Source organism: Periophthalmus magnuspinnatus, chromosome 9 (genome assembly GCF_009829125.3).
Source record: "Periophthalmus magnuspinnatus isolate fPerMag1 chromosome 9, fPerMag1.2.pri, whole genome shotgun sequence".
NCBI classification, from domain to species: Eukaryota; Metazoa; Chordata; class Actinopteri; order Gobiiformes; family Gobiidae; genus Periophthalmus; species Periophthalmus magnuspinnatus.
This window is the reverse complement of record NC_047134.1, coordinates 6763190-6787998: the sequence shown is the minus strand read 5'-3', so window position 1 is coordinate 6787998 and position 24809 is coordinate 6763190. Positions and strand designations below refer to the sequence as shown.

The window sequence follows — 24809 nt, the reverse complement described above, 5'->3', positions numbered from 1 at the left end:
GATAGCAGACTTTGACAGAAAAGTTACACACTGCACCTTTATACTCTTAATACTTTTATGTAACTTAAATAGACTAACAATTTTTTTTATTTTAATCTATAAAATAGGTGCATGGTGACTGATATTGAGGTGTAGCCCTTGTTTAACCAGTCCATTACCCATAATCCATTTCATCTGGTCTTAGTGTAAGACTGTTTCTGGTGAAAAAAGTGAATAAGTGTGTGAAAAGTGAATGATGAAGCAACGGACTCTATGGAAAGGATGGGGTGTGTGTGTGTGTGTGTCTATGTGTGTGTGGGGGGTGAGTGTGGGGGTGTGTGGGGGTGTCTGTGTGTGTGTGTGGGGGGGGTGTCTGTGTGGGGGTGTGTGTGTGGGGGTGGGTGTGGGGGTGTGTGGGGGTGTGTGTGGGGGGGGGGGGGGGGGTGGGGGTGGGTGTGGGGGGGGGGGGGGGGGGGGGGGGGGGTGCACGCGCGTAAAGGAGGCTCCTCTTCTGGTCAGAATAGTGTTATCTTCATGAGCTCCCACACAACAGCAGGGCCACAGGAACTCACAGCTCTGTCCTTGACTCTGAGCATCAGTGTCTCCTACTGTATACTATGTGTCTGCTGTTTACCGGTATTCACATGTTATTAACTTTAGCATTAGCACATCAAGATACACGTTTAAAGAAATGCTCACTGCTAAATGTAGATACTTTACAGTAGTCTATGTCTTAACCATGCCCTAACCTACAACATCCTATCATACGTAATATGATGCAAAAGCAGCCTCTGGTCCATCCGCCCTGGCCTCATCATGCACCCGCCACATGCACCCGCTCACTGTGCAGCCGCTCCATTTGAAAGGCCCGTAATGATAATATTCATCAGCACTCAAGCGGCTCTTTTTTGCCCCCCTCCCCTCCTCTGCCTCTCTCTCTCCCTCTTTCTCTCTCTGTCTCTCCCTCTCTCCGTCTCTCTGTCTCTCCCTCCCTCTCTCTCTCCCTCTCTCTGTCTCTCTCCGCCCCCCCCCCCCCCCCTTCCCTGTCTCTCTCTCTCTCTCTCTCTCTCTCTCTCTCTCTCTCGCTCTCTCTTTCTCTGATGGTTGGTGCAGATGTTGGAGGAGAGGAGGAGGCACACGGCGGTGACGCAAACAGCACGGTCCATTCAGGTTCTTGAGAGAAATGAAAGGCCCGGCAGCGGTGTTATATCATCGATTTTAAAGTAGCTGAAGTAGCTGCAGCCGAACCTTGGTCTAATGGAGTTGTATGGAAAGGTAAGCCAAAACCAAACACTGTAAGCCAAAACCAAACATGTGTCTAGGTGTGTGTGTGTGTGGGTGTGTGTGTGTGTGTGTGTGTGTATATATATATATATATATATATATATATATATATATATATATATATATATATATATATATACATACACACACACCCCCACCCCCACACACACCCACACACACACACACACACACACACACACACAGAGAGAGAGAGTTTAGAACAGGCTGAACCACAGTTTGCTCCTCGTGTTTGGTCCAAACTCTCTGGTCCTTAATGACATTATGTGGGCTGCTGTCTAATACTGTGTATTTGTACAGTATGGGCTATAAATTTATGACTCTACAAAGCGTGTTTCATCCACATTTACGCACGTCAAAGCCATAAAACAAACAGACCAGACGGCTCTCACACAACAAGGAAATAGACCGTATTCCCCGCTGCATTCTGGGAAACGTAGTGCGATTATGACCTGGTCCGCAGTCTGACTCGCTCTTTGTTATCCTTCATAAAACTACACTCCTTTCTTTCTTTCCTAATGAAAAGAGCGTTCACGGTGACGCTCTATTTACGCACGCACGCACGAGACCGGCTCGTTCCTGCGCGTGCCTCGTCAGCTCGGGGCGCGTGCAGCAGCAGCAGCTGAGGCTCAGTGGACAGCTCCGGTGCTGAAGCAATCTGCGGCGCGCGGAGGAAAACAGCGCAGAGCGAAGGGAAAAACGCCTGTAACCGCGAAAAACATTTTTAACGCGAGATTTACACATAGTCCAGGGCCCGCGCTGACCCGAGGCGTGCGAGACAGGTCAGTCCCTTTGTGCCAGCGTTTTCAAGCTGATATATAATGTGTTTGGATCATTATAAGGTGCTATGACCTGCAGTGAGAAGGAGCTAGTGCACGCGTAGTACACGCGTAGTACACGCGTAGTAAACACGTCAGCGTGGTTTGGAATTGGCGACATTTTGGTTATTTCAGCTGTTTATCGCATCATCTCAGCAGTGCACGTTTTTGTCCTTGCTCCATTTTTGATTTTATTTCAGGGGCGGGGGGAGAAAGGAGAATGGAGGAAGGGAGGGCAGGTTCAGGCCCGATATAGGTCCGTCCGAGATTTTTTTCCTTGAGCTACAAACTGTTCTGCGTTTGGCACGAGCGCAGAAGCTTTGCCATAGCGTTTCACCTTGGAGCAAAGATTACTGCTCTTGACATGTAGAACTCAAAACTCTTCAGCAAAGGGGTTCACTGCATAGACCTCCGATAGCATTTCACATCTGGGGGAAGAATGTGACCTCCTTCTGTCTTCTGTGGTTGATCTAAAACGGTGTGAAACTCTTAACCACATGAATGACTGTGACATAACATCCGCTGTAGCGACCTTAAACATGTCCGCCGGGCACACGCGTCCTTGTGTTTATGGGTAATATTCCAAACATTGATTTTTGTTTAAACATTTTATAAGCAATGATTGGGTAGATTTAAGGCCCTACGTGGGCTTAAGGGAGCTGCTGTTATAGAGACGGAACACAAGACGAGCCAAACATGGAGTCGTGTACACCGCAGTTAGGATGGGCTCTTACTGTTCCTGACTTGGTCCTGGTTTAGTCCTGGTTTAGTCCTGTTTAGTCCTGTTTTAATCCTGGTTTGGTCCTGTTTAGTCCTGGTTTAGTCCAGTGTTAGTCCTGTTTTAGTCCTAGTTTAGTGCTGTTTTAGTCTTGGTTTAGCCCCGGTTTAGTCACGGTTTAGTCCTGTTTTAGTCCTGATTTAGTCCTCTGTTAGTCCTGGTTTAGTCCTGTGTTAGTCCTGGTTCAGTCCTGGTTTAGTCATATTTTAGTCCTATTTTAATCCTGTTTTAGTCCTGTTTTAGTAGTAGTTTAATTCTGGTTCAGTCCTGGTTCAGTCCTGGTTCAGTCCTAGTTCAGTCCTGGTTCAGTCCTGGTACAGTCCTGGTTTAGTCCTGGTTTCGTCCTGGTTTAGTCCCAGTTTTGCTGTGGAATGTGTGTGAATTCTCCCTTAGAGAAGGGGCAGCAGTGTTGTAGTTGGTTAAGCTTTTGCCTTGTAACCCGTAACTAGTAATGGTAATACTAATAGTGGTAGTGGTAGTACTGTAGTAACGGTAGTTGTAGTACTATAGTAATGGTAGTGGTAGTACAATAGTAATGGCAGTGGTAGTACTATAGTAATTGTAGTACCATAGTAATGGCAGTACTATAGTAATGGCAGTACTATAGTAATGGTAGTAGTAGTACTATAGGAATGGCAGTACAATAGTAATGGTAGTACTATAGTAATGGTAGTAAATTCCTCATTATAGAGTCCTCATTATACTATGTCTATATCTTCTTGCTGTAAAACATTTAGGGTACACATTTCCAGACTGCGCTCCAAATCCAAAATGATCTGTCCCTTATTTCACCAGCAAACTCGCAGTGTAAATATCAGTTTATAACAGCACTGACATATTCTCCACATCAGAACCAGGCCTGTTCCCTCCACCTTTGACATCACGGCTAATTTGTTACCTCGACCTCTGTGACATCAGGGCTGATTTGTCACCTCCACCTCTCTGACACCACGGCTGATTTGTCACCTCCACCTCTGTGACATCACAGGTGATTTGTCACCTCCACCTCTGTGACATCACGGCTGATTTGTCACCTCCACCTCTCTGACACCACGGCTGATTTGTCACCTCCACCTCTGCCATCACGGCTGACCTGTTCCCTCCACCTCTGACATCACGGCTGATCTGTCACCACTACCTGTATGACATCAGGGCTGATTTGTCACCTCCACCTCTCTGACACCACGGCTGATTTGTCACCTCCACCTCTGTGACATCACAGGTGATTTGTCACCTCCACCTCTGTGACATCACAGGTGATTTGTCACCTCCACCTCTGTGACATCACGGCTGATTTGTCACCTCCACCTCTGTGATATCATGGCTGATCTGTCACCTCCACCTCTGTGACATCACGGCTGATCAGAGTTTCCTTCACCTTTGACATCATCGCTGATCTGTCATCTCCACCTCTGACATCACAGCTGATCTGTTACCTCCAACTCTGACATCATGGCTGATTTGTTACTCCACCCCTGACATCACATCTGATCTGTCACCTCCACCTCTGACATCACAGTTGATCTGTTACCTCCACCTCTGAAATCACAGCTGATCTGTTACCTCCACCTCTGGCATCACTGCTGACCCGGAGCCAAGGGTCAAGCTGTTTTTCTTGACACCGCCTTCTGACACCTCTGATGACCAGCTCTACAAGACCCTCCTGTACTCTTCCCTATTCTACATATCCTCGTATCTATATCTATATCTATATCTATATCTATATCTATATCTATATCTATATCTATATCTATATCTATATCTATATATACATACACTTTATACCCATATACGCCCTCTCATCGATATGAGATGCAGATGAAACCCAAGCTGTTGTGTAATACAGTCCCAGTCTATTTCAGTCTGAGTTGAAGGTGAGCCTCTCAGTCGTTCCTTGAGTACGTTGTTTTACAGCATCATTAGATCAGATGGAGGATGAAAATCTTCCATAAGTGTCTTTAAGTCATGACAACTGACAGCTATAGCGACTGTGAGGAATAAACATAATTTCACTCTTATTTGACCCTTAAAAGTCCTAAATGACTCTATTCTCTGATCTCTAATGCCGTTTCCTCATCACAAACATACCTGGTGTTGTGTTTTGTTTCATTCACACATGTTTAACCCACAAACCCGGCATATTATAATTCTTCTCTCAAACAGAAAACACTCTGTTCCACCTTGTGATGTCCTGTGGTAATACAGGAAGTGCTCCAATGTGTTTTTAAACTCCTTACATCTTCACTAGAATCATTTGGATTGTTTCAGACCTGGAATTGCCTATCTCTACTGAACTAAAGGTAAAAGGAGCTGTTAACTTTAAAACTACCACTTCATGACATCACAAGGTGGAACAGAGCTTTTTGAGCTTTGGAGATGTAGATAGACTAATAATAAAGGGTTACTCAAACATGTGAATGAAACAAAACACAACTCCAGCTATGTTTTTGAGGAGGCATTCTAACATGGCTTAAAGCTCACAGGGGTACAATTTGTGTCACATAGGATTTTTAAAGGTACATTGTGTAACTTTTCTGATGGACGTCTGCTGCCTGTTTTTGCCTTGTAAGAGATGTTCCACAGTATGGCATTAAATTGGTGTACCTTGCTTTTTGAATTACCAGTGTTTTTTAATGCATTCTTACAGTCAGCTGGCTTGCCTCTCCATAGTTCTGACCTGTAACATGGCATACTGCTGCAATTTGCTTGTGCCCACAGAGAAAACTGCTGTGAAACATTTTAGGCAAATTTTGGGCTCCTCCTGAAAAGTAACATAGTGAATCAAATATAAGACACTGAAACTCTCTCTTTACCCTCTTCTTCTGTAGACATCGCTGTGCCTCCAGTCTTATATTTTATTCTTACACAGTCATAATTGTTGTTGTTGAGTTACATCTAAGTCTGTTTTCTATATATATTTATCTGAATTGATCTGAATCTGAAGTTTCTATTATCTTTCTGTTGTTGAACAGTGCGTCGCAACACTGAAATTCCCACCTTGTGGGACGAATAGAGGATCTTATTCAGTTTTGTATGATGTGAATTGGCCCAGTAATTACACTAATTTCAGGTATTAATTATAAACCAATTTAAAACATTTTCATTTGGACAAGTAAACACCGTAAACTGCCTCCAGCTCATGTTAAAACTTTAAACCCATGAGCAGATTTGAATCTCAAACAGAGGAGGTAGAGGAACCAAAAGTAAGTAACTTTAGAATAATATTACTCAAGCAAGAGTACTGTTACAAGTAGGAGTAAAAGTATGCAGCTAGAAAAGTACTCTGAAAAGTAAGGTTTCTCTGAGTACTTAATATGAACTACTTCATTGTCTCCACAGATGGCTGCCACTCAGGACATGAAGGGGAAGGGAGAGGGCGGAGACCAGAACTTTGACTACATGTTTAAACTCCTCATCATCGGAAACAGCAGCGTGGGAAAAACCTCCTTCCTTTTTCGATACGCAGATGATGCCTTCACCTCCGCCTTTGTCAGCACCGTCGGGATCGACTTTAAAGTCAAGACCGTCTACAAGAACGACAAAAGGATCAAGCTACAGATCTGGGTAAGATACAGGACCCGCACAACACCACGTCCGGGAATAGATGCTAGCTAGCTGCCTGCGAGAGGTTACTGCTGATGGATCCGGAGAAGGGAATGTCATTGTGAAGTACAGATGAGCTGGGAATGGGAATACAGTAAGGTATTATAACAATTCAGTTTTAGAGCACTTCACTGTGATTGGTTAGCCGTCTGTCAATCACTGGGTACATTTCCATTCAAATAACAAATGCTGCACTCATTCGGATCATATTTTCGTAGAACAAAGTGTCTTTTTATAGAACAATCTTCTTGGACTTGTCATGAAGATCTTTACAAACATGTTCTGTGTTTGAGAATGACAGTGTTCCATCATCTTCAAATCAGCAGAACCACAGCCGATTCATCTTACCTTTTCCTGCCTGAGTGGCTCGTGTCCATATCAGGTTGTTTCTGGCTGTTTCCTGACCCTGTTTCTGTGTTTGGATTGATAGTGCTGATGGTTTGTGACAGCAGGAGAGCTGAACAGACAACGGGACGAGGACTTTACAACAACAACACAATATTTAAACTAAAAAACACCAACACAATATTTAAACTTTAAAATATGAAACTATTAAACTATGAACAGTTTGTGTAAAGTGGTTCAGTGGTTAAAATGAAACATGCATTTGTCTGATACAAATGTAATCTTTTCACACAAGGATCGTTATTTAAAACTGGACGCATTAAAACATAATATTGATCTAAAACCACTTAAATAATAAGAAAATAAACTGAATCTGCAGCTCTCATCTCTACCCCTTTTATAAACCGCTGCTGTTAGTGCTGTGTAGTGTAGGGTCCTGGCCATGTCCCTGGACACAGTTCAGCTGATTTTTAAATATGATTTTTTTCATTCTGGTCAGATGTGTTAAATGCAAAACAAGACAGATACATTTAATTGTGTGTGTGCGTATGTGTGTGTGGGTGTGTGTGTGTGTGTGTGTGTGGGGTGTGGGTGGGTGTGTGTGTGTGTGTGGGGGGGGGGGTGTGCGTGTGTGTGCGTGCGTGTGAGTGATTGTGTTTGTTCTAATGTGATCTCTGTGCTTCGGCGTGTGTGTGTGAGTGTGTGAGTGTGTGTGTGTGTCCGTGTGTGAGCTCAGAGGCAGATGGAGGTGTGGACTTCTATGTGAGGAGCAGAGGATGTGTGAATGTGGAGCACAGCGGGACAACGGCACAAACACCAGTGTGATGAGAGAGAAAGAGAGGGAGGGAGGGAGGGAGGGAGAGGGAGGGAGAGAGAGAGAGAGGAGGGAGAGAGAGAAAGAGAGAGGAGGGAGGGAGAGGGAGGGAGAGAGAGAGAGAGAGGAGGGAGAGAGAGAGGGAGAGACGCAGGGTGAGAGAGGGGGAGAGGGAGGGAGAGAGAGAGAGAAAGCAGTTGAAGCTGTTTAAGAACCGCTCTATATTCTATATTCTGTATTATTTGTATCAGTATGAAAGAGACCACAACGTCCAGTTACTCCTATAGTTATAAAGAGACCACAACATCCAGTTACTCCTGTAGTTGTAAAGAGACCACCAGGTCCAGTTACTCCTGTAGTTGTAAAGAGACCACCAGGTCCAGTTACTCCTGTAGTTGTAAAGAGACCACCAGGTCCAGTTACTCCTATAGTTATAAAGAGACCACAACGTCCAGTTACTCCTGTAGTTGTAAAGAGACCACCAGGTCCAGTTACTCCTATAGTTGTAATGCACTATGTAACTTTTATAGTACACCTGTTTGTACCCATAGAGATGTTATTACTTTGCCTGGAATATTCCACAGTATGGCATTAAATGTATCTTCTTTGTATTTATTCAAGTGTTTTTATTGCTGAAAATACCAAACTGTTTGTTTGGTTTCATCTCCTGCATCTTGGCAGCGCAACATTCTTGTCTCCATAGAGATAAGTTAAAGGGCCAGTACACATTTTTTCATGTGTTTCAGTAAATTCTGCAATGTGCTTTTTGGATCCAATTATAAAGCTTTTTATTGTCCAATAATCAGGAAGTGTGTGCTAGTATGCTGGTTCTTATTAGCTTTATCGTAACTCTGCTCTGGTCTCTGAGACTTGTGAAAAGTGCTTATAAACTCATCATGGTGAATTAGAATGCTCTGAATGGATAAGGTAAGTGAGGAGTAACGGTGGACCACTGCAAACTGTTTAAAATGATCTAGTTTTGTTTTTTTGTGTTTTTAAAACAATAAAACCTATGATACAGCACCTTTAAATATTGTGAACCAGAAATATCATCTCCATAGTGACCCTCACCAACACCACTTTGATGCTATAATAAAAAGATTTCAGATTGGCCTTGTACTGACTCCAGGTCTGAATCTTTTGGATAAATACCATACTTACTCTGTTTCTATTTTGAGTCTGTGCACTGAAACATCATGACCGTACAGTGTTCTGAGGAGGCAGAGGCTCTGTGTGCGTTAGCATGTTAGCACACAGAGCTACAGGAGGCTCTTGAGCCTTTGTCACTGAGGCTCAGACAGAGGCCACAGCACACGCCCTTTTAAGGTCATGGCTATCTGCGGCTGTCACTCCTTTCATTTGCTCAAAGGTAAAGTTCTGTTCTGTTCTGTGGACTCTCTCTGACGCAGAAGAAACTATCTGGATTTGTTTTGGGTGAGAACGAGCGCAAGTTTTCTACTTTTGTTTAAGCCTTTTATGGCATTTTCAGTAGTCTGTGTCTGATGTTTGATGGTCCTCATGTTAACTGTTCTGTTTTTTTTTAAAGTAATACTGATAAATAATCAGATGTAGCTCAGATCTGTTCTGTTGAAATATGGTGGAGATATAAAACCCTTACACAAGGGTTTGAAAATATAGTTTTTATATTTTCATCAAAATGTTCCTCAAATGAAGTACAAACTGTTTGTAATTTAACTTCATTACTCAGCCCCAAACTTAAAAGTGCACTATGGAACTTTTCTTGCTTGTCTCCATAGGGATGTAATACCATACTGTGAATGCTCCACAGTATGGCATTAAACATATCTCTCTTGCATGTATTCATTTACAAGTGTTTTAAGGCTAAAAAATACATTCTTAAAACATATTCTTACTGTGTACGGGGTCGACTCTCCACAGACCTGATCTGTAACTTGGGCTGGTGGTGTCACTGACTTGTCTCCATATAGATGCATTAGTCTAGTGGCATATTGTGGAACATTCTAGGTACAGCGTGGACAGAACAGTCCTTGGAGACAGGATTCATTTAGAAGGTTTAATGCTCTGTAAAACAAAAGTTTCTGTTGGGGGGACAGAGGCAGCTGTGCCCATCTACAGGGTGTGTCACACTTATTACAGCCCCTGTGAAACACGTACAAAGTGGAACTTTAGAACAGAATAATAATTCATAATACCAATTTTAAAAATATTCTAGTCTTCAGTTCAACCAGATTCATTTTTAGACCAAGGTTTAGTTTGTTTCATCCCTGACCGTTTGTACTGCTCAAAAGCACCTCAGAGTGGTCATGTGATGTTGCTGTGTTGTGACTGGTCAGCTGATTTAAACAGGTTTTAAACAGGTTTGGCCCTCTAGGTTTGGAGGAGGCAGGACGACTTCTTCAGGGCAGTATCCTGGGTGTGTGAGAGTAAAAAGCCCCTCGTTCCAGTTTAAAGTCCCGTGGGCTTGTTTGTCCTCTGTCCCAATGATGTTTGCTTTGTCCCAGTCTATAATGTGGGTCTCTCTCTTTTGCAGTGGTCAGAAATAACCCATTTGAGTTGGCCCTGTCTGACTTTGTGTTTTGTTGCTCATGTGCATGCCTTCTGTTTCCCCTTCACATTCTGTCCTCTGTTTTTTCCTTGATCTGGAAAAAAAAAAGAACTATTCACAATGTAAAGTATAGCAAAATAGCATGTTTTATCACTGTAAGGTTTTGAGAATAATTTTGCTATTTTGGCAAAGCAATGAGATCTCCATGGAGACAAGTAGGGGATGAAGTGATGTACCTGGACCACGCAGAAAAGTTCCATGTTGCATCTTTTTGAAGTCTTTAGTTTTAACACACTTTATCCTGATAACTGAAGACAAGCTCATCCTGATTCAGTTCTATTGATTTCTGAAGCTGCCGACCTCACCAGAAGCTCTCAGAACACTTTGGTCCTGAGCACTTCCCCCTGACAGCTGCTTTGTTTTAAATAAGGTCCTTAGAAGTAAGTTGAAAATTTAAAAGTTGTTAGGAAGATTAGAGCCAAAACATGACAAAGTGTCTTTCAAACACTGCACGTAATAATTAACTGAACAATTGCTGTCAACATGGACAGATAAAGGGCTTTACATAACAGCTGTAATGCTACTGTGTGCTAATGCTAGCTGTGTGGTTTGGCACGCATGGAGCTGTGGTCTGAAGGTCAACTGTTTCCTCTGGCAGATGAGGCCAATGTTATTGTGGATAATGTGCAGAGGACACAGAAGGAGCAATGCATTGTGGGTCGTAGCAAACCGGTCTGCTTCCTCCTCCTTGCTCTCGCCAAGTGGAGCAGCCAGTGCATCCCCAGACGCTCCAAACACACGGCCGTGGGTGGGACAAGGCACCGGGAATTATTCAGACATTATGTAAGAGGTTTGATTGTGAGAAATTGCTCAAAATGTGTTGGATTCTGGGATTTTGCAGAGTAAGTACTGCCTTTGCTCAAACGCTGTCTGTGTCTGGTTCATTCGAAACAGTTTGCAGAAGTTCAAAGTTATTCCTCTCTTATCTTATGCATTCTGAGCATCCTAATTCACCATGATTTTCACAACTTTTCACAACTCTCAGATATTATATATATATATATATATATATATATATATATATATATATATATATATATATATATATATATATATATATATATATATATATATATATATAGGTCAGTATATAATCTCCTCCTCACCCTCTCATCCCCGTCTCATCCCCTCTTTTTCCACGCTCAAGGCCTAGGAGCTTGAGGGTTCTGTCTCTTTGCTGTTCCTAATACTGCACTTTTCTGGACTGAGATGTCTGATGTTTTTCCTGGGTTCTGCTGTAGCCTCTCCTCCAGTTTGAGGGTCACTGCCCCGAGTGCTCCGATGACCATGGGCACCACTGATATCTTCACCTTCCAGGCCTTCTCCAGCTCTTCTTTGAGCCCCTGGTATTTCTCTAGTTTCTCATGTTCCTTTTTCCTGATGTTCCCATCACTTGGCACTGCGATGTCCACCACAACAGCTTTGCTCTGTTGTTTATCCACCAACACAATGTGTGATTGGTTTACCATCACCATTCTGTCAGTCTGTATCTGGAATTCCCATAGGATACTGGCTCGATCACTCTCCCCTATATTTGGAGCTGTTTCCCACCTTGATCTTGGGGTTTCCAGTCCGTACTCTGCACAGATGTTTCTGTACACTATGCCCGCCACTTGGTTATGCCGCTCCATGTATGCTTTCCCTGCAGCATCTTACACCCTGCAGTTATGTGCTGGATTGTCTCAGGGGCCTCTTTGCACAGCCTACGTCTTGGGTCTTGTCTGATGTGGTAGATCTGGGCATCTATCACTCCGATGCTCAAGGCCTGGTCCTTTGCAGCCAGGATGAGTGCCTCTGTGCTGTCCTTCAGTCCAGCTTTCTCAAGCCATTGGTAGGTTTTCTTGATATCAGCCACTTCAGTTATGTTCTGGTGGTACATCCCGTGCAGGGACTTGTCCTTCCATGATGGCTCTTCCAGCACCTCTTCCTCTGCGCTCCACTGTCTGAGACATTTGCTGAGCATGTCATCTGTTGGGGCCTTGTCCTTGATGTACTTATGGATCTTGGATGTTTCATCCTGGACTGTGGCTCTCACACTCACTAGTCCTCGGCCTCCTTCCTCTCAGGGTGCTGGATTTGGGATGGAATGCTTGGTCAGGAGCTTTCAGATCTTAACATCTGTGGTCTCTCTCCTTTGGCCAGCTTATGATTCCTGCTCGGTATCTGACTACTGGCAGGGCGTAGCTGTTTATTGCCTGGGTCTTGTTTTTGCCATTGAGCTGACTCCTTAGGACTTGCCTTACTCGTCTGAAGTATTTGGCCGTGGCTGCTTTCCTTGTTTCATCGTCAAGGTTGCCATTTGCTTGTAGGATACCAAGGTACTTGTAGCTGTCATCAGTCTCTGCTGTTGTTCCTTCTGGGAGGGAGACCCCTTCTGTGTGGACTACTTTCCCTCTCTTTGTCACTATCCGCTTGCACTTCTCAAGCCTGAATGACATTCCAATGGCTGTGCTGTAGATGCTGGTGGTGTGGATCAGTGAGTCGATGTCTCACTCATTCTTAGCATACAGCTTGATGTCGTCCATGTAGAGGAGGTGACTGATGGTGGCCCCATTCCTGAGTCGGTATCCATAGCCAGTGTTGTTGATGATTTGGCTGAGGGGGTTCAGACCTATGCAGAACAGCAATGGGGACAGTGCATCTCCTTGGTATATGCCACATTTGATGGTCACTTGTGCACATGGCTTGCCATTGGCCTCAAGGGTGATTTTCCACAACCTCATCAAGTTTGCAATTAAAGCTCTTAGAGTCCTGTTGATGTTGTACAGCTCCAGGCATTCAGAGATCCATGTGTGTGGCATTGAGTCGTAGGCTTTAGGTCAGTTAGGTCACTTCTCTCCGCGATGTCTTGATTTTAGCCGCCAACCGTCATTTCCATGGTGGGTATTGTTTCTCATGGCTCCCATGGTTGCTCTTATAGCCAAGCATCTCTAGGATCACTGCGACTGAAGTGTAATTCAAACCATTGGTTTCTGTGATGCTTGAGGTAGGGATCGTTCTCAATGCTACGTTCACATCTTCTAGGAGACTTTCAGATGGTACTTCACTTAGTCTCAAGTTGTGATAACAGTTGCCATTTGCAGGTGTTGGAACACTGAGCTACTAGTTTCTTAGCTGTAAGCTTGGACTGTGGGTTTTGAAATAACCATTCTCACATCCTGTTCATGTAACCCCTCTGACTCGGGTCACTGGAGTAGTAGCATTCCAACAGAGCCTTGTTCTCGCCCATCTCCGCCTTGTTCCAGTAGCCCATTTCTCATGAAGGTGCTCTGAGAGGGGGTCACTCTCAGACCACAGGCCTAACTCTCAGACACATGCCTCACACTCAGACGCACGCCTTACTCTTCAACACACACGTCACTTTCAGACCACAGGCCTCACTCTCAGACAGATGCCTCAGGTCTATACCTTTATTGGCTGATGCTGATTAAAACTCCCCTCAAGACGATCACTGTCTGTGAACTGTTTTATCACAGGTCAAATAACTGCACAGCTGTGTTTGAAACTGGAACTCACACAGAAATCAACCAGACACGAAGAATTAAAGAAAACCCACCTAACAACCCCGACTGAGGCCAGAACACTAACCACTCCAGCAGCACTCTGTACATGGTTGCAGTGTTATCCTATTCCATGTTATGTAATGTAAACTTTATGTGGGGTCTGTGGGGCTTCCATCAGTCCTATAACATATCTCAAAACTCTATTATCCACCCATACATTAGACCCAATGTGCAGAACAAAAATACTGGTGAATAGCAGATTTGTCTGTAAAAAAAAAAAAAAAAATGGGTCAAACAAAACACCACTTACCGACTCCTGCAGACATCCCCCTGTATACAGTACACAGTACTGTATACAGGGGGATTACATACAGTATATGCAATATATACAGTATACATAATATATATTGTATATATTGTATGCCTCTATATATTTGAATCTGGTGTAGGTCCATCATCTGGTTCTCTGTGAAGATGTAATTGTTTTTCCTGACATGCTCTACAATATGGCATTGATCACATCTATCTCCATGGAGACGAGCAGACACCTCCAGGCCAAGTTAGTCTGTGGAGACTCAGTCAGCTCGCTCACAATAAGAAGGCATGCATGTTTTAATGTATTTGAATATGTCAAATCTAAGTTTAATGCCATACTATGGAACATTCTACACAACTCAGCATTTATTCCTTTATCACTACATTTGCTTTGGATGAACCGAACCCTTGATCTTTAAAAAAAAATGTATTGAAAATGTTTTTGTTTTTGCAGGACACAGCGGGACAGGAGCGGTACCGCACTATCACCACGGCATATTACCGTGGTGCCATGGGCTTCATCCTCATGTATGACATCACTAATGAGGAGTCGTTTGGAGCCGTGCAGGACTGGTACGACTCTTTAAACATCTGTGTTAAACTTGGGCTGGGACACAATGAGAGTGTTTTCATATTTTCAGGGTCTTTTTTCAGTTATTAATGAAGAGATCATATTTTGCTGTGGATCAAACGTGTTAATGTTCCCACTCGGCACTTCAGTGCTAGTTGGAGCATTTAAAAACAGTATCTAAGGTGCTTTTAGTTTCATTCACATGATCTGAATCTGACTTGTCCTCATTTGATCCTGGTTTGAGCCCAGTTTAGTCCTATATAGACTTGGTTTTGTCCTGTTATAGTCCAAGTGTAGCACTGGTTGAGTCCTGGTTTAGTTCCAGGTTTAGTCCCTGTTTTAATGTGAATTGTTTCAGTGTTCAAATGTCCTTCACTAAGTTTAGCAGCTTTTCTTTTCAGCTTAGCTCTAGATGCTTCTGCAGTTCTTGTTGATATTTTTCTTTTATGTGAAAAGGTACAGAAGAGTTGTTTTAAAGGCTGTTTTAAATATTACAGGAACTGAAACTGTAACAGGTGAGTGACAGCCTTGTGAGCCTTACGAGTGTCATGAGCCACATGAGCCTCGTGAGATAATGAAATCTGAAGAGATCAGATCAGAGACATCACCTCCCTGCTCCACTAAACACAATCAATGTCAGGCCTGTGGCAGTAAATAAAACAAACGCACCCACCAACACCCACCAGGGCCCACCAGCAGCCACCAGCAGCCACCAGCAGCCACCAGCAGCCACCAGCAGCCACCAGCAGCCACCAGCAGCCACCAGCAGCCACCAGCAGTCACCAGCAGCCACCAACATCCACCAGCACCCACCAACATCCACCAGCACCCACCAGCACCCACCAGCACCCACCAGCACCCACCAGGACTCACCAACACCCACCAACACTCACCAACACCAAAAAATATGTTTAAATACATTTCAGGTCTGAACTGTGGCTAAACCAGGTTTTGAGACTTACCTCCACCGGGACATATAAAAATGGAAATCGGACTAAAATAGAAATAAAAAAGAAGAATTTCAAAAGAACAGAACATGAAATATCAAACACAGACTTTCATATCTGTTCCATAAATGCCGTGTTCATATGTGTGTTTTAAAGTGTACTCACTATGTTACTCACTATGCAAACTAGTAAGTACTTCTCCCAAACCCAAACGTTCTGATTCTGGAGAGAGTTGTTTTTAGTAGCAGCTCTGAGATGCAGCGTCAGCATCTTCTCCGGGATTCATGTTCAAATCCGTGACCTCGTTTTAGCTCCAACAGAAATCAGCACTTTTATGATCACGCTATGGGACAAAATCTCCTCAGAATATCTGTACCAGGGACCTGCAGGCAGATGTTTCGAGTGTCATAAGAGTCATTAGCACAAGTGTACAAGGTCAGAACTGTAAAACTGATCATCATAACTATTTATGTGAGCCAAAGTGAAACATACGCTCCGTTTCAGATCACACCCCTTTATACAGGCCAATCGTATTTAAAACTTCGAGTGCAGATTTATGTTTAGTCCTCTTTCAATCCTGGTTTAATCCTGGTTCAGTCCTGGTTTAGTCCTGGTTCAGTCCTGGTTCAGTCCTAGTTTAGTCCTGGTTCAGTCCTGGTTCAGTCCTGGTTTAATCCTGGTTCATTCTTGGTTTAGTCCTGGTTCAGTTCTGGTTCAGTTCTGTGTCAGTGCTGGTTTAGTCCTGGTTCAGTCCTGGTTCAGTCCTAGTTTAGTCCTGGTTCAGTCCTGGTTTAAACCGGGTTCAGTCCTGGTTCAATCCTGGTTTAGTTCTGGTTTAGTCCTGGTTTAAACCTGGTTCAGTCCTGGTTCAATCCTGGTTTAGTTATGGTTTAGTTATGGTTTAAACCTGGTTCAGTCCTGGTTCAATCATGGATTAGTTCTTGTTTAGTCCTGGTTCAGCCCTGGTTCAGTCCTGGTTTAGTCCTGGTTTAGTCTTGGTTCAGTCCTGGTTCAGTTCTGGTTCAATTTTGGTTCAGTCCGGGTTCAGTCCTGGTTTAGTCCTGGTTTTCTGGGTTGGACTTGGCTCTGGCTCTGGGTTGTTTGTTCAGATAAATGTGTCTCTTTGTGCAGCTCCGTGAGCTCAGAGTCAGTCTCACCTTCTCCAGTCACACCAGACAAAAAGGGAGAGAGGTGGAGGAGGAGGGGGAGAGGGAGGAAGATGAGGGATAGAGTGTTGGAGAGGGAGAGGAGAGAAAGAGTAAAAAAAGCAGATGAAAAATGAACTGGTGCTAATATTAGCAGCAAATGGCTCACACCCAGAGCCTGAGTTTGGACCACAGTCGTACAGTTCTGCTGCTTTAGGGACATCTGAGTTTGACACTGGTCCATCGTGACCTCGTCCAGAGCCACATAGACCTCATCTTCAGACTGGACTTTAGAGAACACAATCACGAGGAGCAGCTAAAACATGTCTAAACCAGGATTAAACCAGGTGTAAACCAGGTCTAAACCAGGATTAAACCAGGTCTAAACCAGGTCTAAACCAGGTCTAAACCAGGACTAAACCAGGTCTAAACCAGGACTAAACCAGGTCTAAACCAGGACTAAACCATGTCTAAACCAGGATTAAACCAGGACTAAACCAGGTCTAAACCAGGACTAAACCAGGACTAAATCAGGTCTAAACTAGGACTAAACCAGGGCTAAACCAGGTCTAAACCAGGTCTAAACCAGAACTAAACCAGAACTAAACCAGGACTAACTAAGACTAAACTAGGACTAAACCAAGTCTAAACCAGTAGCCTATTAATGTCTGTATGAACTTGAGTGTATATGACCCTACACATGTCCACCAGGCCTCAGACAGACCACACCCCTTCACCCCTCCTTCTCTCCCTGTATCTCTCTCCCGCTCCCTCTCTCCGTTCTGCCTTTCCCTCAGGCGTTAAATCCACTCTCCCTCGCTCCCTCCTTTTTTGTGACAAGGTTGCAGAAAAAAAAAAATCGTTTCTATGGCAACATCTCCTTCTTCCTGCTCGGCATGAGATGATGACGTTCTCATTTCCTGCCCATGACACGGACAAATGGAAAAGTATTCCGGCTCTTACAGTTAGCAGAGCATTAATTTAATAATTTTATTTTTAGGATTGGAAATGACAATAATCCGACGTATGGCTCATATTAGCTGTGTTTTTCAAACTCAAGACGAAGTAGTGGTTTAGTTCTGCTACAGTTTTATTTCAAACCAAACAAACTGAGACAAGACAGGCTCCAGCTCATAAACTATGTTATATTTTATCCATTGAGTTAAAAGGCCGTGCTGGAGCCAACATTATTATGAAAAAAGCTTTACCGTGGAATATTATCTCTCTCAGAAACTACTTGAGCTATGTTTTCATTTGGATGTGTCATTCTGTCATTCTGCAGTTCTACGCCGTCTGCCTTTCAAACGGTCTCATTTTTATACAGCACTTTTCCACCTTCAAAGCTCTTTGCATCAATGAACCACTCACTCATTCACACACACATTCATACACGGGGGGGAGGGGGGTTGCCCAAGGACACAAGAACAGCATTCATCTGTGGGAGCTGGATTCGTCAACCCATGGGTCAGTGGATCTGACCACTCAACCAATGATGTTTATGTCAAGAGTGGGATTTGAACTGCCAACCTTCAGATCAGTGGACAAACACTCTACCAACTGAGCTGCTCTTAAATTTTAGTTCCAGTGTGTGCTGTGGTGCTTGATGAGTTGCTCCTACATGTTATTTTGTTATACACATTCACTGGATACTTCAGATCATTCCAGTGCTCAAACCGCCTCAAACGTCCTTCAAACCCTGAGAACAGAAACATGAAGCTCTGAGGGCATTCAACACTACCATGTGTGTAAAGAGTGTTCCACCATGAAGACAGAACACAAGACTCTACGAAATCCTACAACACACTTGAGAAAATGTCTGCTCTGTTCCAATGAGCAGCTCTACAATCCAAAAACATCTCCACTTGTCCCGATGTCCCACCTCCCTCCAGCCTCCAGACCACTAAAACCCAACCTGAGCATCCAGACAAGAATCTGACCTTAAAACCCAACACAAGCCAGTAAACACTTCATATACTGTCCCAGAATGGAAAAAAACTACCACCTGCCATCTTTGGATACCTGCAAAGTCGTCTAAACATTCTCCTCTCCCTTTCTCTTTCCCCTCTCCCCCCTCTCCCTCTCCCTCTCTCTCACTTTCTCTCCCTCCCGCTCTCTCCCCCTCCCTCTCTTTCTCTCTCTCTCTCCCTCTCCCACTCTCTCTCTTCTGCTCGCTCCCTCGCTGTCTCTCTCTCTCCTTCTCTCCCTCTCTTTCTCTCTCTCCCTCTCTCTCCCTCGCTCTCTCCCCCACTCTCCCTCTCCATCCTTTTCTGAGTTTTCCGATTTCTGACCCAGAGTTAAAACTTAAAATGAGCACTGGCCTTGGGCCATTAGTTGGATATAATTAGTTTTGGTGAAGGTAAAACTAATGAATTGTTTGGCCCTGAGACTCAGCAGGCAGAGGTTGTATTAGAGTACTACACGCCAAGTACCACTGAAGAAACGCACAACCAGATCTGAACCAGGTCTATAACAGGACTATTCCAGGTCTAATCTAGAACCAAACCTGGTCTATAACAGGACTATTTCAGGTCTAATCTAGGACCAATCCAGGTCTATAACAGGACTATTCCAGGTCTAATCTAGGACCAAAACATGTCTATAAAAGGACTATTCCAGGTCTAATCCAGGACCAAACCAGGTCTATAACAGGACTACTCCAAGTCTAATCTAGAACCAAACCTGGTCTATAACAGGACTATTCCAGGTCTAATCCAGGACAAAACCAGGTCTATAACAGGACTATTTCAGGTCTAATCTAGGACCAATCCAGGTCTATAACAGGACTATTCAAGGTCTAATCTAGGACCAAATCTGGTCTATAACAGGACTATTCCAGGTCTAATCTAGGACCAAACCAGGTCTATAACAGGACTATTCCAGGTCTAATCTAGGACCAAACCTGGTCTATAACAGGACTATTCAAGGTCTAATCTAGAACCAAACCAGGTCTATAGCAGGATTATTCCAGGTCTATAACAGTACTATTCCACGTCTAATCTAGGATCAAACCTGGTCTATAACAGGACTATTTCAGGTCTATCCAGGACCAAACCAGGTCTATTTTGAGAAACACTGGTCTAAAACAGTGTCCTGGGCTGGTCAGAACCTCCTTTCCCTCATCCTCTGTCCTATTTTCATTTCAGCACCACATTCACCGCACCGCATTCATTTTCACACATGAACAAATGACTCAAATGTTTGTTCTCAGTCTGGTTCTCATTATGTCACTATTCACTTTGACACTTTCTCTGGGTCAAGTTTGTTTTTGAATGACATTTGGGAGAAAACACTCCGGGAACTGACCCATTTTCTGCTAGTGCTGAGTTAAAATGTTCTGTTATGTAATAGGACATGTTCACACCTTCTGTTGTTTATGGGTTTGTTTGTGTGGTAGGTCGACCCAGATAAAGACGTATTCTTGGGACAATGCTCAGGTGGTGCTGGCCGGAAACAAGTGCGATATGGAGGAGGAGCGAGTCGTATCTGTGGACAGCGGGCGGCTGCTCGCTGAACAACTTGGTAAGTCATAAGAGAATCAGGAAGTGTCCTTCAGTTTGAAAATCATCCACAGCGTTTGGTTCCGGTCAAATGAAGCTCATTGAGGCTAGCAGTTATAGGGGCCAATTTGGAGCCAAGTTGCATATTAGGAATACTGCTCGCGAGTTTGATAGCAACCGAAGAGCCAATACAGAGTGAGGACTTACCATATTTTTCGGAGTATAAGTCACACTAGCCAAAAAAATGTATAATAATGAAGAAAAAAAACATATATTTTACACATAAATCATATCTGAGTATAAGTCGCACCTCCGGCCAACCTACGAACTTATAGTTGAGAAAAATACGGTACTTACATTTCCTCTGTGTTTCTTGCAGGTTTTGAATTCTTTGAGACAAGTGCCAAGGACAACATCAATGTGAAGCAGACGTTTGAGCGCCTGGTGGACCTGATCTGTGACAAGATGTCCGAAAGCTTGGACAGTGACCCCGCCGTGACCTCTGGAGCCCCCACCGCCAAACTGATGGACAGCGCCCCCCCTCTGCAACAGCAGGGGTGCAACTGTTAGCGACTCTCCTCAACATTAGCTTCCAGCTAGCAGCGCTTCTCTGGACACTTCAACCCTTCAGTAGTGACCCAAACCTAACCTGAATACTTACCCATAGAAACAATAGACGTAAACACATAAACTTCAATAGAATTGTCTGAACACTGCAGAATACTTGACTTGCCATTACTTGGTATCGGATCCAAACAAAAATCCCTGGATTTGCCTCTCACTCAGACTCAAAATTAAAAAGAGAATTCAAGTCATTTGAACCAGGAATAACTCAGTCTTTTGCAGTGCTCATCGCTGATAAACCTGAGAATATCTGCTATAGTAAAACTGTACAGTCCACCTTAAGACCTTTAACGTTGATGTCCTAAAGTAAAGCAAGGGATCGTGTGTTTGTTTTGAGACTTTTCCTGTTTATTTTTGTACAGTATAATTTTCTAGGTTGGATTTAGTCTCCTGAAGCTGCCAGAGTCCTCCTCCTGTGCTACAGATGTTCCACAGATGTTCCATAGATGTTCCATAGATGTTCCATAGATGTTCCATAGACGTTCCATAGATGTTCCATAGGTGTAGCAGCGTTCATCGTGTGGTTGTTGAACTTTAGACTTAATGAGACATGACTGAGTCCAAAACATCATCACAGAGAAGAGCCATTCAAAAATATTCTACCTTGGATTAAAGCTGCACTATGTAACTTTTCTGGTGGAGGGTCTGCTGCCTGCTCGTCTCCATAGAGACGTTATAGCTACAGTTATACAGTATGGCATTAAACTTATCAATCTCCATAGAGACGGTAAGGTGAAGTGGCCAGGCAAAGTTCAGATCCGTTCAGATCTGTGAAGGGATGACCTCAACTCACACAGTATCTTTAAATCCACATTGTGAAACTTTTTTAGACTAAAATAATTGTTTATGTTTTTATTGAAACAGCTTGTTTCCATGGATATGTTGTATATGAGAATGTTCTGAAGTGTGGCTTTAACTTTCCAGAATCATGCAGTTGATGTGTCACTATCAGAAGGTTACAGTGTTGCTTTAAGGAATAGAACATCTGTAGTTGAATCAATGCAAGAAAGAAAGAAAGAAAGAAAGATCGATAGCTAGCCAGATAGATAGATAGATAGATAGATAGATAGATAGATAGATAGATAGATAAGCAAAGCAATAACATCTCAATGGAGACAAGCAGGTAGCACACCCGCGCTCACCAGAAAAGTTCCACAGTGCAGCTTTAAGTGGCCTTTTATCATCTTCAGCTGCTCTGCTTCATGAACCTGCCATGTTCACGTTCAGGTGAAAACAGTCTCTTTTCTGTAGATTTGTTTGTGAGTTTTGAGGACTTGAATGACAGAAGCATGCTGCCAAAAAGCCAGTCGTATGTGCTGTTTAATCTAAGCCTTAGTGACGCTGTGGTCAGCCGGTCAGTGAGCTCGGGCAGGGAAATACAGCCATAATAATGACCCTTCACTTAGCGCCCGCATGCTAATGTTTGAGCCTTTATGTTGTTGTAGTGACAGTAAAAACTGGAGTCAGTGCTGTGTACAAATTATTATGAAATCACTCAGAAGTATGGTGGCCCGGAAGGTTAAATTATATATTAAAGTTATGCAAATAAAGGGTCAAATTGTAAGATCAAATATTTCAGTAAAAAAATGTAAAAAGTGATTTCATTTTGTTTGTACTTAACTAAAGTCGCTTGATTGAGAAAAGTCCAGACACTAAAATTCATTTGTCTGTTTAAAACACAGCTGAACAGAGACTTCAATATTATATTGGTTTAAAATAGCACTTTTTCCTTTTCCTTATTTTAATGTGTTCAAATGTTAACACATGACAAAAACAGCTACATTTGTTAAAAGTAATTTAAAAATACAACAAAAATATCACAAAACAAATTGGCAAAAGCAATTTGCACAACATATTTTGCAGATTGGAACAAATAAAGCTAATGAAAATAAACCTTTACTTTCAGTTGTTTTCTATTATGATATGAAAGTGACTGAAGTAAATTACAAAACAGTTAGCAAACCGTAGCAGTTAGCTAACCTAACCTTTCGGCCACCATACATTTGAAAGAGTCAAGCCTTTTCCATATTGTCAGAGTCGCTTTTATATTCTCGTCACTTTTGTTGAATCTTGTGCCAAATGCCGCTCCCTGACACAGTGTTGTGTGTGACATAGTTAAAGAAGAAGACGAAGCACTCCGAAAAGAAACGCATGACGTATTCACATTATATTGTAGATTCTATAATGTAAATATATATATAAATATATACATCACTCTATGTTAAATTGTAGGGGCGTCTTGCGGCAATCGCTGAGAGACGCAATGGGCCAAACACGTGCAATATGTTATGAATGAACCCTGTACATAGTCTTACCCGTGTGAAAGAGGCATCTGTAGTGACGTCATACAGAGTCTTTAGGAGTGTGAATGATGCTTATGATACAGAGACTTACCTGTTTAAATGAGGCGTCTGCAGTCATGTGCTATAGAGCAGGACCGGCCCAGCCTATAAGGAGACTAAGCAGCTGCTTAGGGTCCTGAGGCCAGCAGAAGGCCCCCAAGAGCCTATACATTTATATTGAAAATAATACAATGTAATATCAATTTATTGTGGAAAAAGCGCTGGTGTATTTACTGCAGCCTAAATATCCCTCTCAAACAATTACATTTGTTTTCTATCTATAGTAGCAAAATATCTACTGTTGCCTACATTTTTTTTGAGCCGGGCAGAGGTGAGGGCAACTACGTGTTTACACCGGTGCAAGGACCCTTTATAATGTAAATGTAAGTCCAATGTCGCCAACTGGAACACATTAAAATCCATCAGAAACTTGTCTAGAATGTTAAAAATCTTGACCCCCTTATATGTTTGTTTACTGTTTTTGTGGCTATAGTAGCTGTAACATTCTGGATGTTTTCGGTCTGATGTTGGTTATATAAATACAAATACAACTGGTCAAGGTGATGAGAGCAGAGTCATAATGTTGTTAAATGTGAATCACCAATAGCTGAGCCAGGATATATCTGCTGCTGGGGGCCCCAGAAACAAATTCAGTTTAGGGCCCCCTGAAAGCTAGGGCCGGCCCTGCTGCAGAGCCTTGAGCTGTTTTGAATGGTGTGTGTGATACAGAGTTTAGCTGTTTGAATGGACTTTCCTGATTTGAATGGAGCGTGTGATACAGAGACTTTTGCAGTGCCACGAGCTCTTCTCTAACCTTGAGCCTCGCGAGCGCTCGTGTGAATGTGATGTAATATGACCATATAAAAATGACTGGATATTCAGTGTTTGTGAAAACCTTTTGTACAAATGTATCCACGTGCTATAACCCTCTAACTGTTGTGCTCATGTCCGCTGTTGTCTGGGAGGTGACCGCTCTTTACCATAGAAAAAAAAAGGACGAATCTTAACAATCCAGGAGTGTTTGCGTAGCATCACGTGCTAAAGCGTCTCTACTCAAAGAGCTTCATCAAAATATGACCCCATAAAACAGCACTACACATTCCCTTGTATCCGATAAGTGCAGGCAATGTACCAAGTATGTTTTCAAATGATAATAAATACAGTATTATATGGGAGTCTTGGTGTGTGTTCTTTGGTGTGCTGCGATGAGTCTATTAAAAATATATGGGTGTGAGCGCCATCTAGTATTCCATGAATAAACATACATATGTGACAAAGCAGAATTTCTCACTGAACCAGAGTTTTGCCAAAAAAGCTCATTTTATAACGTTTATTTAGTGCAAGCATCAGTTATCATGTCATTGCTTTGCCTGAGATGTTCCATATTATGGCATTAAACATCTATGTTACAGATGTTTTTAATACTAAAAACTAATGCATTCTCACAGTGAGGCTCGCCTCTCTACAGATCTGATCTGTAATTTGGCCTGGTGGAGTCATCTGCCTTCCTCAATAGAGAAAGATCAGTTTAATGTCATGCTGTAAAACATTCCAGGCAAAGCGATATCAGGTGGGAGACAGCCTTTGACCTGAAAAGTTACAGAGTGCACCTTTAGTACAGATTTGAATATGTGTTTTG

The 24809-nt window shown here is 43.0% G+C and overlaps 1 protein-coding gene across 2 annotated transcripts; it reads left to right on the top strand.

The window, feature by feature from the left end:
• The first annotated feature begins 1216 nt into the window (after positions 1-1216).
• Positions 1217-21152, top strand: rab3c (RAB3C, member RAS oncogene family). Of its 2 annotated transcripts, none has more exons than XM_055224398.1 (5): positions 1217-1254; positions 6217-6441; positions 14499-14617; positions 20102-20226; positions 20584-20891. In XM_055224398.1, the coding sequence occupies exons 1-5, from the start codon at positions 1237-1239 to the stop codon at positions 20772-20774; spliced, it is 678 nt and encodes a 225-aa protein (XP_055080373.1). In that variant the 5' UTR covers positions 1217-1236; the 3' UTR covers positions 20775-20891. The 2 variants fall into 2 exon arrangements, with proteins under 2 accessions (XP_055080373.1, XP_033828630.1); XM_033972739.2 differs by lacking the exon at positions 1217-1254 and adding an exon at positions 1904-2063 and having other exon boundaries at positions 20584-21152.
• Positions 21153-24809: the final 3657 nt, after the last annotated feature.